At 52.2% G+C, this 16,899-nt stretch overlaps 1 protein-coding gene across 5 annotated transcripts in view; it reads right to left on the bottom strand.

Moving 5' to 3' along the window:
- LOC144734793 (transcription factor 12-like) overlaps positions 1 to 16,899 on the bottom strand; it is a 245,601-nt gene that overhangs the window by 74,438 nt on the left and 154,264 nt on the right. For all 5 annotated transcript variants that reach the window (XM_078617175.1, XM_078617171.1, XM_078617174.1 and 2 more), the window contains exons 7-8: positions 12,639 to 12,795; positions 9,998 to 10,047 (exon numbers count right to left, since the gene is read on the bottom strand). In XM_078617175.1, coding sequence (XP_078473301.1) covers positions 9,998 to 10,047; positions 12,639 to 12,795 — 207 coding nt within the window. The remainder of the gene's footprint in view (positions 1 to 9,997; positions 10,048 to 12,638; positions 12,796 to 16,899) is intronic.

Below are 16,899 nucleotides of genomic sequence, written 5' to 3'. Positions count from 1 at the left end.
AGCACTGCTTTGTGGGGAAGTTTAAAATCTAGACGATAAACATTTTTTTTTTATTTTAACAGGGAAGGCCCACTGAGCTACGTAGCCCTTTTTCAGAAGCGACCTGCCTGTCACGAACGATAGGTCAACGAAGTGGCTTATCGCGTGGAAATTGATAGCAGCCAAATAATCGAAACACATGTTGATTCTTAACGTTGGAAGGGGAAGACCGGAGGACCCAGAAAAAAAGTCCACATGACTACAGGGAGAACATGCAAACTCCGAATATACAGCAGGCGTTAGGGTCGGAATCAAACCCACGACCTTCTGTATACCAGGCGAGGCAGTTAATATCTCGCCACCGTGGCGCCCAAATGGAATTCTGTCACCAGAATATTATATAAATCCTAGCGAATAAAAAAAACTCACGAAACATTATCTTCACAATTTATTATTACGCAAAAATCCGATTTATTTTTAGTGCTTCCGAGTACAGGAGGATTGTGAGAAGAGGGTCAAAATAACAGCTGCCTCGTTTTCTGTTGCAGAGCAATGACGGGTTCTCTCCTCCTCGTGATTTCAAAATAAAAGGCAGAAAGTGCGTACAAATTAAAAGCGCACGCACGTCCGTATCGAGCGTGCGCGCGCGCCCGATTGAGATGTGTGTACGTACGTACGATGAACTTCTCTCGCACCGTACGTGTGCAACCGCGCTAACCCGAGGTGTGGGGGAAGGACAACGAACCAAACGCAAAAAGCAGTTCTCAAGAAATGAGTTTTCAATCCTGATGATTTAAAAGTGCACAGCTCCCAGTGGCTTCCAAACATCGAAAGGCAGAGCGTTCCAGACGGCCGCGGAAGCGCATCTGAAAGCGCGCGACGCGGTGAACGCCGTCTTTGTTCGGTGAAGCTTTCGTCCGACATTAAAAAGTTGGACCAAGGGAACAAGCCGCGTCGTAAGCGTGAGATGTCCCTGCCACGGGCAGCAAACAGAGCGTCCCATCGTCGCGTCGCGCTCGGGGGAAGACCCCGGAAGGGACGCAGCCCAGCTGCTCCCCCACGCCTCCTCAACGAAGCCGTGCGGGACAACCGCCGGGTGGCGCTGCCTCGCGTGGTGTCCCCTCTCGGGTGCTTGCGATACCGTACCCGAGTCCAAGTCGGGGGGGGGGGGGGGGGCACCTTTCGGAACAACCCAGTCCGGAGAATGGCGACGTCGAGTCTCGCAGCGCAATACCGCCACGCTGGAACTACGAGTCGACGCGGCCTGTGGAACGGGCGCGTCGCCCCAGCCCCACGTCGTCAGAGCGTGGAGCGAGCGAGCGAGCACAAGGCGCTTTTCCTACCTCGACGCTTTCCTTTCTGCCTCCCGCCTGTCCAGCTTCGGTGAGGTCCCCAAGGTTGGCGATAAAATTCAAAATGCCTGGCGAAAAATGAAACCGCAACTTTTCTTCGCGGCGGCTGACGGCCGTCAAACCCGAGAACCTCATCGCAAAAACACACCACCCCCCATTTCCATGGTGACGGATCAGTGTTCCGACACAAGCGTTAGCAACCCCAGCCACCGTCGCAATTACACACGGCGTGTAAGAAAGACACAAATGCGCGCGTTTAACGAGGTGCATTGGAAGCGTGGCACGCGACGCCGCGATTATCACACGGCAGGCCCGCGGGCGTGCCTCTCTCGCTAAAGCCCTTGACGAGATGTTAACTACCTCGCCTGGTACGCAGGAGGTCGTGGGTTCGGTCCCGACCCTGACGCCTGCTGCTGTATATTCGGAGTTTGGGTGACTCTCTCCGTGGTCTTGTGGATTTTTCCCTCCACGTTTAGAATCAACGTGCGTTTCGATTATTTGGCTGCTATAAATTGCCACGTCGTTGATATATAATTATCATTTGTGATAGCCAGGTCGCTTCTGAAAAATAGCTTTTATATAGCTCAGTAGGCCTTACCTGGAAAAATAAAATAGATACATAGTTCTCCCCCCCCACCCCCGCTCCCCGCAGGCCGATTGTAATGGATGTCTTCTGAATTCAGTGAAAATGCACGTTAAGTCCTTGAGAGATCAAATAATTAGGCGCCTTTGCAAGGCACCGCATGGCGCATGGACTACCGGTTGCCGCCACTCTTCTGTTCGGCGCTGATGGGTTTATTATTGCCTCAGTCGTCCGGCAATTTCTGCAGATGGACATTAGCAGCGATGCATTATGACTACAGGGGACATTAAAGATGTTGTGACATCGTTCGCTAGGGCAGTGCCAGTTCCCTCGTGATGAAATCAATCGAGTTACTCGCTTTCTCTCTTACACTCAGACGCTGTGGGGGCCTCGGCCACTGGGGGTGCAAACGGCAAAGGGGGGGTAAAGATATCGGTGCGGTTCTTGTCGCTAAGTTCTGGGAAACCCTTTGATAATTTCAGCCGTTTTCTACAGAGCACTTCCCCCCCCCACCCCGTCCCCCCGGGGGGCTGACGGAGCGAACGGACGGATGCTTTAACCCTTTGCTGTCGATGGGCGAGGTTAAAAAAAAGTTTTTTTTCCTTCTACTTTTAACGGATTTTTACGTCATCTCATGCGAGGTGAGACTGACAGGCGAGGTAAGAATCACTCGACAGAGAGAGAGAGGGAGAGAGAGAGAGAGGGGAGAGAGAGAGAGGGGAGAGAGAGAGAGAGGCCGTGTGCTCGGTGGCAGATGACGGGGAGCTCTGCATGCAGTTATATGAGCTACCCGTCGGAGGCCGTTGGACTGCGAGAAGGGCTGCGTGCAGAACGAGAGAGAGCGAGAGAGAGAGTGAGCGAGAGAGTGAGCGAGTGAGAGGTGGGGGTTTACATAAAGCAAAGTTATTATTTTTTAAAAAAATTACGAAATGATGAACGAAGCAAAGTGTCGACTACACCGAGCATCTTCTTGTTTCCACTGATCGTAAAAAAGAGAGAGAGAGAGGGGAGAGAGAGAGCAGTGTCGCACCGAGCGTCGGCGACTCGAAGATTCGCTAAACACGACGCCTCCTCGCTTCGCGGTGGTTTTCTCGTTTTGAAACCTCCGCTCCGCCGACGATGGTGGCGGCCGCGTCAACGCGTTCCGTCCGCGCGCTCGGCGGCACCAACGCGGTCGCCAACGGTCAGCGCAAGAAAAAATGCAGAGAGCTTTCCAATGTGCGTCACCTAATCCTCGCTTTTCTTTGGAAAGAGTCTTGGTGGTGCCAATTATCCTGGATTAGTCGGAGCCTATTTGTACAGTTTGACACGGACACAAAACAAACGGCGAGCATAACCGCGCGCGCGCGTGCACGCACACACCGACACGGTAAACATCGGAACACCGCAATACAAAAAAAGTGCACATGCACACACGCGCCTTCTACAAGACAGAGGACAAACACGCGGTTCTTTGGGGCAAGTGCCGTTGTTAGCGGGCACCTATGACAGGCGGCACAGCGGTGTGGCCGACAACAACCACGCCTCTGTGCCCCCCTGTGTGCTGACGGTTATACACCTCACCAGGTACCCTTCAAGGCTGAGTCTACCTAGGGGAGGCCCGGAACCAGTTCAAATAATCACCACGGATGTTAAGACGAGGCCGGGCATCGAACTCGGGACGCTGGGCTCATGAGCGGATTGCGCTGTCATGCTAACCGATCATCTGCACGCACGCATATCCACACACACACATCCGTGCAAATAGTGCCTAGATTCGTGCGTGTAAACGCATACATTCGCACGGGCGAGCAGGTGCTGGCATATAAGCTTTCTTGAAGGGTAAAGAGCATGAACAGGATGGCAAAATACGAGACTTATTTCCTAACGCACATATAAGTGCCGCAATTTTACGCCCATAAAATAATAATAAACCTAAAAATAAACACACTTGTACGGCCAGCCACACAGAATCTCATTTCAGCACCATTAATGGCTGGCTTCTCAACCATTATCGTTCGACATTAACCAATAACAGGCGTTCCCCTCCCGGGCCACGTGCACGGAGAACTGCCAAAGACAAAGATCCCCCGTACAGCCTGACCAGACTGTTGGGGCAAGTTCTGTTATTGGCGAGCACCTGTGAAGGCCGGCACGCCCACGAGGGGGTGGGTGGCCAGCACCACGCCCGGCCGCCTTTGTCTCCTCAGTGGCGATGTTTGCATGCCGCACCAGGTACTCATTTGAGGCCGAGTAGACCTAGGGGAGGCCCAGGACCAGTTCAGATAATCGCCACTGGTTTTGGCCGCGAGCGGGAATCAAACTCGGGGTGCCCAGTTCGTAATGCAGTGCGCTAACCTCTACACTGCCGTTCCCCACTACGCACACACATCACACACTGCACTACCGCTCCCCGGGTAGTACAGCGTGCGATGGCGCACACAAAAAAAAAGATCCCCCGCATAGCCTTAACAGACTGTAGGGGCAAGTGCTGTTAGCGAGCTCCTATGAAAGCCGGAACGGTACACAAGGGGGTGGGTGGTCAGCACCACGCCTGACCACCTTTGTCTCCCTAGTGGCAATGTCTACACACCGCACCAGGTACTCATTTGAGGCTGAGTCGACCTAGGGGAGGCCCGGGACCGGTTCAGATAATCGTCACCGGTGTTGGCCGTGAGCGGGAATTGAACTCGTATCTCCGGGTTCATAGCGCAGCGCGCTAACCGCTACACTACCGCTCCCCACGATGGCGCACACACACACACAGACACACACGCGACACACACGCAACGCACACAGCGCTCGGTGCCGCGCTCTCTTCCACTCTTCCCCACCCACAAATGAATCATCAAATTACAAATTCAAGTGGATTAAAACCTTGGCGGATTTGAGGAGGAGGGCCCCCGTGGCTCGTGGGGGCTTAATGCCCGAGCCAGGGACCCAGCTCCCTTCGGAGAGTGCTCTGGGTTCAAGTCCCGGGCTCGCCGCTGACTCAAGGTAACAACAGGGAGAGGGAGCGAGAGAGAGGGGGGGGGAGCGAGAGAGAGAGCCTCTCTCGTGTGCAGCGTTTTTTGATGATGAGCTCAGCTCAACCCGGAGGAGGGGGGGGGTAGCAATGGTTGCAAATAAATAAATAAAAACATTCTCCTTTGTCAATGCACCGCTGGACGAAGGCCCCCCCCCCCCACGCCGGGGTTGTTTTACCGTAGAACTTCACCGTGCCGGTCGGTGCGGGTTGGGGAAACAGGGCCTTCGTTACCGCTTGCGATGTTACTTACTCGCAGCTGATCTTCGCCGGTGAATCAATTGCTCTTCGCTCGACACAACCGTTTATGCCGGTATACGCGATGAATCTACACGCTCAAGGGTGCTTCTTTTTAGACTGAAGATGATGGTTAGAGAGTAGGGCTCTGGTTACGAGAATTCTGTGACACTGCTTGCAGTAAAGGGGGAGGGGCAGCATTGTCGACTATTTCACGGATTAAGTAACAAGGTGGAGAGATATATTCTTGGTTCTTTCGGTAAAATCACGTAAAAGGGAAAAAATATATATACTGTATATAACAATAAAAATTCTCACGACGTTACTTTCTTTTATTTTTTCCCTTCTACGTGACTTTACCAAAAGAAAGAACCAAGAATATGAATCCCTGTAGTCACAAAAGCTTTAAATAAAAATTGAAGGTGGAGAGATGTTAACTACCTCGCCCGGTATGCAGGAGGTCGTGGGTTCGATCCCAACCCTGACGCCTGCTGTATATTCGGAGTTTGCATGTTTCTCTCTCCCCGTGGTGGCGTGAATTTTTATCCGGGTCCTCCGATTTTTCCTCCCCATATTGAGAAATGTATTCGGTCTGCTTTTAATTTTCCACACGATAATAGGCCACCCCGTTGAGCTGTCATTTGTGGCCTGGTCCATTCTGAGTAAAGAGCCAATAGGCTCAGTGAGCCTTACGTGGTAAAAATGAAAATAGTTTAGATTTAGTCGATTGTCATCGCCAGCGACCATTGTCTATCCACTGCTGCATGAAGGCCTCCCCCACGCCGTTGCCATCCCTCACGGTCCTGCGAGCCGATCTCGTCGCTCCAGCCCCACGCCGGCCGTCATTCTGTGCGGCGATGGCGGTGTTGTCCTGCCCGAAACCAGCTACTCTTCAGAATTGTCCGTGCGATGGCTCCGATAAGTATTTTTTTTCTCAGATCCTTATGTGTTCCTGTTTCTGTCTCTCCGTGTAATTCCAAGCATGCAACTGTCCATGCCTTTTAGGGTAATGAACGGAGTTAAAGGGCTCAGGATAGGTGTTTATAACAAATAAACAATCCAGATATTCCAATAGTCATGGGCTCAAAAAATGCCACATCCATCCCAGTTTGTCCAATTTTTGTTTTAGTTATTTCCACCGATTTTATCCCAAATGTGCTATCATCGTCACACGATCACGGATCCATCTTGTAACCCGCAAATATCTCAGTGTGGATAACACAGAACTGCTTTTGAGATCCTTTCATGTGACCTCTGACCTACGCACTAAGGGGCAGCACTCTCTCATCCACTTTGCCAGAGCATAATGTATGTATGTATGGTAATATACTGTCGCATAGCAGCGAATGCAATAGTTTTAATCTTCAAAGCTGGAATTTAATACAATTAAGTTGCAGAAACTAATTTAATGTGTTGGGTTCTTTTTGTCATTCGTGGGCTCAAATTTAACTGCCTGGATTGAAACCCGCGACCGGAACGGTATCAACCAGTTCAGCACTTCTGACCTCTGTGCCACGTGGCCAGAGGACATTATTGGTCGATTCCTACGGCGGATCAAATTAATTGTGACCGATTCAAAATGTGCATACGCTGAACCAACACGCAACCTCCCTATCCTCGGTCAGGTTAAACTCTCGTTCAAGCTAGGATACCCTTCCTCCATTTACAAAAAACAAACCCTACACACAGATTGTGACCTCTACAGATGAAACTCATCAACGCAGGTCTTCAGATATTAAGTAATGGCATTTTAACCCTTTCCCGTTTCGATGACATATGTGTATGTCGTCGAAATGGAACCAGAAGAAAAAATAAAAATAACTTTATCGGTACTGAGGCTCCCACAAGGCCACGCGGGAGGGCGTGTGGCACGGTTTGGCGCCAGCTATCGTAGAGCGCGGTCGTGCCGCTACGGTTCTCTGCGGTGAGTACGATGTCTTTAAAAGCAACGGCGCTACCCCTCTCTAGATAAAATTAACGCCGAGCCGCTAGTGCGTCCCGAGATTCAGCGGTGAACGGGACACCCACCCTGCAACTTGCAGACGTCTCAGAACGGAAAAAGGTGAAATCAATAAATGAAGATGTGTTTTAAGTTGCTACGAGAAAGTCATTGAAACACAGAGCATGGTACCACGTGAACCAAGGCAAGCATGCCGGACGGAGGGAGCTCCTATCTCACACTTACAGCGCAGCGTCTGAAGGAGGCACCAAACATCCACCCAGGGATTCACCACTCAGCCACGTGAACGTGCGCACACAGCGCTACACACGCGCACGCACACATCAGCAGACAGACACGCGCACGCACCCCCCTAGCTGGGCACACACACACAGTGGCAGACAAACACGTGCGCGCCGACACACCCACCCCTTGGTGCACACACCCACACACATCAGCGGATGCACGCACGCACACGTCAGCAAAGCACACACACAAGGAGGTGAGAAGACACAGGCGTTAATTAATGCAAAAAACGTATGCGCGAGTGTTGAGCGCGTGCACATTTGCAGGCACATACTAGCGCACACACGGTCACACACACACCCTCGTGTACGCTAGTAAAAACAAAGATCCCCCTTATAGCCTTAACAAACCGTTGGGGCAAGTGCTGCAAGCGAGCACCTATGAAGACCGCCACGGCGCACGAGGGGGTGGGTGGCCAGCGCCACGCGCGGCTGCCTTTGTCTCCCCAGTGGTAATGTTTCACACATCGCACTGGGTACTCATTTGAGGCTGAGTCGACCTAAGGGAGGCCCAAGTCAGGTTCAGATAATCATCACTGTTGTTGGCCGCTCGCGTAAATTTAACTCGGGGTCGCCGGGTATTGCACCAGCCGCTATGCCACCGATTGTGTGTGTGTGTGATCGGCAGGTCGCGTTTGGTGGGGTAAAGTGTGGCTCTAACTCTGTATGCAGCTCGCTCAGAGATGCAGAAAAATCAGTGAGGCTCATGGGTAGTGGAGCGGGGGGAAGTCAGCCGGCAGGAGCGGGCGCACAGGGCACCACGGCGCCCGCCCCTAGAGCTCTCTCTGCATCACGATCCATGACCCCAACGGGAATCGCTAATTGTTAAGACGAACTAAGCGATCAGTAGGCGGCGGCGGCAGCAGCAGCACGGACGCCGAGAAATCCACGGTTAGTTTATGATCGGCAGGTCGTGGCGTGCGGTGGGGCACAGTGTGGGTACACCCACCCCTTGTCAACCCGCCTGGTCGCTGTGGAAAAGGAGACCAAGCAACCTCTAAAGTTCGCTCGAGCGGGGGGGGGGGGCCTTCCGCCAGCAGTGGTGGTGAGCGAGCAACAGCAGGGCTGCACCTTTACCTCTTCACCCGAGTCAAGTCAAGGGGTGAATAAACATCCCCCCCCCCCTTCCTCCTCCTGGAGCTCCCAGCCCCAGCAGGTGTCATCAGCGTCAGCTGCTGATGCTGACGACACAATGCTTTAATGAGGCTCTCACCTTGTTAACGCCCCTCCTTCCCCCCGCCCCCAACTCAACCCCGCGCGTCGCACGGACCGCGGTCCTTCGACGCCAACTCAAGCACGGCCATTAATTTAACATCGGGTTCCCCCCGCTCGTGCGGTGACATCATCCTGCCGCCCCTCCCCACCCACTCCCCGGGAGAGGGGACGAGAGAGACGCTCGGGCAGGCGGTTGAGGGGGCGAGGGGGGGGGCCCAAGGGTGAGCAGGGGATTGTGGGTAGCACGAGCGGCACACCCCCTCGGGAGGCCACAGACGGCAAAGTGCTGACAATGTCGCTCCCTAAGCCGTCGCCGACGTATTAACGGTGCCTCCGAGCGTGCCGCCGGAGAGACGGGGCGGGCGCGGCGGCTTTGGGGCGTTTGTGCGACTGTTTGGTAAATTTTGTTCCACCCATTTAGATGCAAACGCGGTGCACTTGACATATAGACACAGAGAGAAGCATTTCCCAACCCCCCCCCCCCCACGTTTTGAATCCCTCTCCGCCGACAGGATTACCGTCGCGCTCCGGCATCACCTGCAGGTGTCTACCTCCTCTCGGCAAGACGTCTCCTCCTCTTGCACGTCTCAAGTGGTGCGGCAACGCGGGCACCCGGTTGCCTTTGCTCGCGAATACGACGACCAGCGAACGGGATGGCGCTGCCAACGCCAACCTCGTTCGTAAAAGCGGTTTCAATGCAGTTCGTTATTTCCTGTTAATTAAACTTTACTGCGGTAGCGTCTTTGCCGACGGGCGATGTCAAAGGCAGCTTTCGCTTACATTTAAAACTAATATTTAACCCACAATCGCATTTGTGCTAAGACCATAAAGAACCCGACACGTAAACCTGGGAGGGATTATTTTTCGCACTTGTTTCTCTCCACTGCTGGATGAGTCATGGGGGGGGGGGGGGCAGCGTTTGACAAAATTTCTCATTAGTGCGGGTCGGCGGTGGCAGAAAACATCGATGCCGGAGCATAGAGGTACAGTCCAATTATATAAAGGGTGCTTCAAAATTTGTTTTCACACTTCTGAGAATTTGCAACAGCACCACGAGAAATGTGCTGCCTACGGGCTCTGGAGACCACCTGGAGAAGATTCCATGCACGCGTTGACAATGATGGCGAACGAGTTGAGACTCTTCGACTTATTGAAGCTATCGTGTTACAGTGCATTATCCGTTCTTTTCCATTAAAAACAATAGTCCCATGTAAACGTTAACATTATTTTGAAGCACCCTGTATTTATTTGCACGTTACTACTCTACTGCCCACGGTGTAGCCCCACGGCCCATGACACCTGGTGGTGGCGGTGGTGGTGGTTAGGCGGGTGAACGTGGGGCGACAATGCTGTCATTATGTGGGGACGGAGCGAGGGACTCACCGACGATGGCAGACCAGGAGGAACCTTGCGCACCTTCTTGTTTTGAACGTCTAAAACGCACGCGGGCCACGCACAAACGAGAAACGACGTTCACTCATCGACGCGTACCTCGAGCTCTGAGAACACAGGGACCATTATTGGCAGCATCGTTCATTCGTACGTCCATCGCGCACTGATTTTGCGGCCGTACACCGGAGTCGTTTGTTTGATCCACGCCTCACGGGCAGGGAGGGCCGACCAAGAGGGCGGCGCCATTCGTGAGAGGGTCACACTTCTCACTGAAAACTTCGACCGCCAACCCAAGTTGCGCAAAATTTTGCCGAGGGAGTTTGCGCATCAAGACGGGGCGACGTGTCCACCGAGTGACACGGCCGTCTCCCTCGAACTCACAAAGCTCTCATTCGCCAGAAGACCGGTCCGTAGATGCAAAGGGGACGTTTCTGACGAAGTCGAACCATCGGACGGCAAGAAGGCGTCTTTGGCGTCACGTGGGGCGCCACGGTGTCAAGATGTTAACTACCAAGCCTGGCATGCCGGAGATAGTGGGTTCGACCCCGACCTGGACGCCTGTACATGTGGAGTTTGCATGTTCTCCGCCGTGGTCGTGTGGATTTTTCTCCGGGTCCTCCGGTTTTTCCCTCCACATTTAGAATCAACATCACGCGTTCAGAGTCTTTGCCTGCTATAATTGTCCACACGATGATAAGCCACTTCGCTGAGCTATCATTTGCGGCCAGGTCGTTTATGAAAAACAGCTATCTACATAGCTCAGTGGACCTTACCTGGAGGTAAAAAATAAATTGTAAAAAAAAATTGTTAAAAAAATGTAACAAAAAAATTGTTAAATAAATATACAGTTTTTGGATGTGGAAAGACTGTGGAAGAAAACTCAGTCATCAGGTGACCGGCACGCCAGGGCTTCAAGTCACCCTTCCCCAAACCTAACGAGTCTTGACGTAACATGTGCAACGGCGTGCGAGCGGTGCAGCCTCGGAGCAGCTGAAATAATGCGAGCTGACGCGTGGGAGAAATGCGTCTTCGTTCCATCTCGCTGTTAATCCGCGGCACCGTGCGGCCAACGCGTTTAGGGCGACTCGAACGCCGCAAGGCTGTCGCTTCACGTGACGGTGATGCGCGCGGGGTGTTGCACGCACGCGCACCCGTACGCACACATGCACGCACACACGCACACACGCACGCACGTGTACACGCGCATACACACACACACATGTACGCACGCGCGTACACACGAACAAGCAGACGCTGCCTTGTTTCTCAGCGCCTGTGATAGATCCCACAAAGTGGCAGCATCCTTTGTTTAGCCAGGAGATGCTTCCAGTCATTTAGGATACAGCAGAGCGTGAGTTGAGCCTGCAGAGTGCTCGGGGATGGGTGACCGCCATGCATAGCAGGCGTTACAGGTCGTGGGGCGAATACGGTGGCAGCAGAGCGCAGTGCGAAAAGCATCAATTGTTGCCCTGTAACTCTATGGTCCGGCCTACATAGGTGCTACTCGCTACCAGCACTTGCTGCAACACTCTGTCAAGGCTATACGGGGGATCTTTGCCTTTGTATGTAGAACATATTTCGCACCGTAAATTGCAAACCGTGCTAATCATTCGAATGAAGCCAATTAACTCAGGCGAGTCGCCATCGAAACGGTAAGTTTCCCTCAGTCTTGGCTTACATAGACTATTTGGCTGCGATACATTTTCACAGGAAATGCCACTTCGTGGAGCTGTCATTCGTGGTGGCCAGATCACTTCTGAAAAAGTGCTACATAGCTCAGTGGGTCCTTATCTTGTAAAATAAAAAACTGTTTAGTTTATATAACCCCAGTTCTGATCTCATTAAGGTCACAATGGCCTTGTGTTCTTATGGCTTCATCAGCATCATCGCCGTCGTCATCACGATCCATTCCTCGACATCGCGGCCTCACACAAAGTGAAGAATGTGTCCCGAAGCGCCAATTTTGGCAAATGGGAAAACCGCCCACTCTTGTAAATGAATGTGCTACGTAGCGCATTCTTTAACGTCCCCTGTGAAGGCGAAGTAGGATATTTTTTTTTTTGGTTTACGGCTAACACACTCGCAGTATTAACCAGGGTGGCCGCTGGCTTCAAACTTGCAAACCTCTGCAACGAGCGGTGAGCGCGCATCCTGGCCCAGCTGGAACAGGCCAAAGAGCTGGGGGACACCAATTGGTTTGAATTAACATCGAATTCGATTTAATGCGAGTGGGAGACTGGGTTTCCAACCTCAAATCTCAAAACTGCCGGCTTACTTCTCCCGACTTATACGGAAGTATTAAACATTGACATTTCAGGCGCTGACTTTATCAATGGTAATAAGTTATATGAGAATGTCTGCACAAGTTATAAACCAGCTAACCGACTAATTAAACATTGCGTTAACAGCTCCGTGTCCCCTTCCCCCTTTGCTGGGAATTCAAATGAGCTGCTTTCCTTTAACTTTGTTAAACAAAACAAAAAAGCAGGCCGTGTTTGTCACCTAAGCCAGCTGTGTCAGAGCCAATACGATCCCACGAAGGACACCCCACGGCCGTCCGCTTTTCTAGAAGAAACGAGTGAGTAGGTGGAGGGGGGGCGGGGCGAGGAGGAGAGTGAAGTCGCTGCTTTACCGGCGGGGGAAGGCTCCGGGAGTGGCCGGCGACGTGGATTCCCCGCCCCGTAGGACTGGTAGTACGGCGAGGCCGGCTTGGCTGGAGGGGACAGGGCCCCCCCCGGGCTCTGCAGCGCCAGATCGGGGGGCAGCAGGGGGGGCTGCTGCTGCTGCTGCTGCTGCTGCAAGGGCACAGGGGCAGTGGGGGGGGGAGCAGAAACACAGGTACATTTAACAGCCGAATGAACACACACACACACACGCGCGCGGGGTCTCTCCTGCTCCCGACCAATCCTGCCAAGCCGCGGGGGCCACGTGGTGGCCAAGAGGGGGCAGCGCAATAATTTACATCCATTGTTGTACAGTACTTCGGTGCTCCCCACTATCTACCCTCCCTTCACGAACAATCAACCCACACTCTGAAATAACCCTGAAGGCCCGCCCGGCCCGGGCGGAGGCCCTCATCCAGCAGCGGATCGACAGAGGGGGGTTTAACACGTAGGCTTTGGCGACCAATATTATTCCTAATAAAGGTTATCGTGGGTTAGATCGCATTATTTCTAAATGTGTCATAACCCTCCACCACCCGACATGGCCAAAGGAACCCCAAGCGGCGGTCACGACCTTTAATTTATCCTTTCCCATCTCGCATTATTAGTTCCGTAAGACCCACCCAGCCCACCTCCTCCTCCCACAGCGGCCTTCGCACACCGAGGCTGGCATGGCCCCGCTACCTGAGGGCGACTTTCGCTCCTCCTCCCCCTCCCCTGCTGTTGCTCCCACAGCCGGCTGTGCCTGCCCCACCACTGATGGCGACGGAGACTTTACAAAATGTTAATCTACACGGCGGCTTCGCTGAGCTATCGTTTTCGGTGGCCAGGTCGCTGCTGAGAAAGAAGCCGACGGCTCAGTGGGCTTTACCTGGTAAGATGGAAAAAAATGTGTTCCGTTTTTATTTGTATTCCTTTGTTTTGTTTACCTTCCCTATATTTTGCACTCGTTTCGTTTTTTTGTATTGTTGTTACGTTCTTACCCCCTGTGAAAACGAGCTTCATAGCTCATCGGATTCCTCCAGTTATAAATAAACATTCTGATTCTGATGATCTCCTACTGCTGCTCAACAGAATGATTTGGTCCACGCCTTCCCGATGCTTGTGACCGCAACACTCGCGCAGCGTACGGCCAAGTTGTTACCGTATTCTCCGGATTGTAAGGAGCACTTTCCACCTCCCTTACATTCTCAAGTAAAAGTTGGGGGTGCCGTGTGTATGTGCGTGCGCGCGTGTGCGGAGACCAGATTAGTGTTAACGTAACTGACACTGGACAAAAGAAAGCCTGGGGTGCGTGTCTCGCTATCCATAGAATACGGTGACTTGTATTGTGTAGGGGATATTGGGATGCATCATTTCGGGGGCGGGGGGCGGTATTGATCACAGCCTCAAACAAATCTAGGGGGGCAAGAATCAGGCACCACAACAACCGCCATTGGCCGCTAAGTGGCGGTGATGTCACCACGGCGCTTGTGCCAGGTTAGGTGCACTTTTAAGGCCACGTGAAGCGTCGAACGCCCGCTAGCAGGAGGTCACGGGACAGACCCAGGCTCCACAAAGATAAAAGACAAAGATCCCCCATATAGCCTGATTGCAGGGGCAAGTGCTGTTAGCGAGCACCTATAAAGGCCGGCACGGTACACGAGGGGGTGAGTGGCCAACACCACGCCCGGCCGCCTTTGTCTCCCTGGTGCCGATGTTTATACATATCACACCAGGTACTCATTTGAGGCCCGGAACCGGTCTAGATAATCGTCACTCGTGGTTGTTGGCCGTGAGCGGGAATCGAACCCGGGTAAAGCCGGGTTCGTAGCGCAGCGTAGCGCTAACCACCACTCTACCGCTCCCCACAAACACACACAGCAGCAGCAGCAGCTACAACTCGAGCTGACTGGCAGCCCTCTGTCCTGACAACCACCACTCTCCCGCATCATCCAATCCCCCACAGCTCATTTAGCCCCCCCCCACCTCACCCCGCCACCTCACCCCCCTCCCCCCCAGCTCACCCCCCCCCCTCACCCCCAACCATCTCCGGCCCTCATCTCCCTCAACCCATTGAGAGCCTTCCCCACCTAAACCGCTGGACTGGGTCATTTGGCTCAGACGGGAATTAATGGCTTTATCGTGAGAAACAAGGCCACCGTCTCAAGCGAGATCTCCAGACAATGCTCGGGCGGTCATTTGTTTGTTTCTTCAGCTTCTCCTCGTGGCGTCGTTTCAACGGGGCTGCTGGCGCTGGGGCCGTCGCGGGATGGGCTGTTTGTGCGGTGCGCGCACCGCACCGGCACGAGCGCCAACGACGCAAACTCCCATGGCCACTGCTCCTGTGAACCTCACTCGTTGATTCCTCCACCTGTGTTGAGGACTGTCTCTAGCAGACGCTGGATGACTCTCGTCTTATCAACCACCATCTACACCGGGTTCAACCACCACACTGTGTTCAACTTCCACCATCACAATATGTTCAACCACCACCGACACTGTTAAACCACCACCACCACAACTGTGTTCAACCACCACCACACTGTTTACAACTACCACCACCAACATCACAATATGTTCAACCATCACCTACACTGTTAAACCACCACCACCACATTGTGTTAAACCACCACACTCCAGGTCACATCACTTGTCTTGCTGCTTATTCCCCCTTGCACACTGCTCAACTTTGGAATTCCAACCCATCGTCTCATTTCCCAAGACTTACAATAATAGCCTTGCTCAATTTAAGAAACGTGTCAGCTATTATCTCTTACAACTTTGATGAGGAATTCCCTCTTTGCCTCCGTGGCTCAACTCCAGTACCACAATTAACGTATACTCCGGATCACAAGATCCACTTTGTCCTTTTGTATTTTAAAGCAAAAGTCGGGGGTGCATCTCATAAACTGGTAAGCGTGTCTGTGCGTGTGACCAGACTGCTTCCCACCTGGCACTTGGCACACATCTTACTTCCCGGAGTGTCTTATAATGCGGAGAATGCGGGACTCATTATACACTGCCATGAAGGATTATGGGTAAAACAAGAAAAGGCAGGCTTATATATTTTTAATAGGCCTGACTCTCCTGATGAGACTTGGAAAGTCGAAACCGGTCCCGAGTATGTTCGCTTAAACAAAAACTTCGCTGGAATCTGCGAAGCTTGATAGGACAATGGATTTAGTCTTTATTTATTTCTCAGCACAACAACGTGATATGGTGGTAACAACACACGAACATCGTCAAGTGCTGACCACCACACCTCCGATTGGCTACGTACGGCGCGAAATAAGTTCAACATACACAAGCGCTACGTATTAACATTCGAGGCTAAAGCTGTCGCTATGAAATCACTTCACGTGCAGTCGCTAAGTGGATTATCCAAACGCAGGATTATGAGAGGTGGCGGCGGTGGCGGCAGTGGCTCGGGGAGACGTTCAAGCAGCAGCAGCAGCGGACTGAACATGGCTCGCGGCGGCGATGACACGGTACGAAGGACCATGGGTCCGCCCCGCGCAGGACGGTCTGTAGTGACCAGCTCCTCCGCAAGAAGCGGATTGATTTGCGTTCATCGAGCAACGCTTCACTTGAGCACGGCACTGTGGGCCTGTGCCATCCCTAAGGAGGGCCTGTCATGGACGACCTGTCCGAACTTTTTATTATTTTTATTGCTATTGAATGAAAGCGAGCGGTTATTGATCAACTTTGCGGGAAGAACACGGTTAACCTCTGAGTCAGGCACGGAAGCCAAAACACGAAATGGAAGCACATTTTAATGCAAAGGGTTTTTACTACAGTTATTTCAACAAATTACACATGTTAAAACCGACTTCCGTTAACGCATGCATGAATTCTCTTATTAAATGAATGTAGGACTTTCTTTTTTTTAAGATCACAGTGATGTGTAATCTTAAAACATTCATGAATTATGTTTTGAATTAATTCAGTTCTTGGTCGAGTTTTAGATTTGAGGTGACCCCCACAGAAAGGATGAAAATAGATCATAATGATAGATAAAATATGAATGTAAGAAATGTAACAATTCATGTTTTAATGGCAGTGTTAAAATGTTTGAATGCCAGTGTTAAAGTAAATGAAATAACCCTACTTTTGGGCCACCCTGTACAACTGTACTACAAATGCACGAGTCCAGTTGCAACAACACTCACACTGGTTCCACCCTCACCTCTCACAACTCACCGGACATACTTCAGGAATACAAATTTAAAATCTATTCCGGCCATCGTC

This window comes from Lampetra planeri, chromosome 53, assembly GCF_965212315.1.
Source record: "Lampetra planeri chromosome 53, kcLamPlan1.2.h2, whole genome shotgun sequence".
Classification (NCBI taxonomy): Eukaryota; Metazoa; Chordata; class Hyperoartia; order Petromyzontiformes; family Petromyzontidae; genus Lampetra; species Lampetra planeri.
This window is presented reverse-complemented; position numbering and strand designations above follow the sequence as displayed.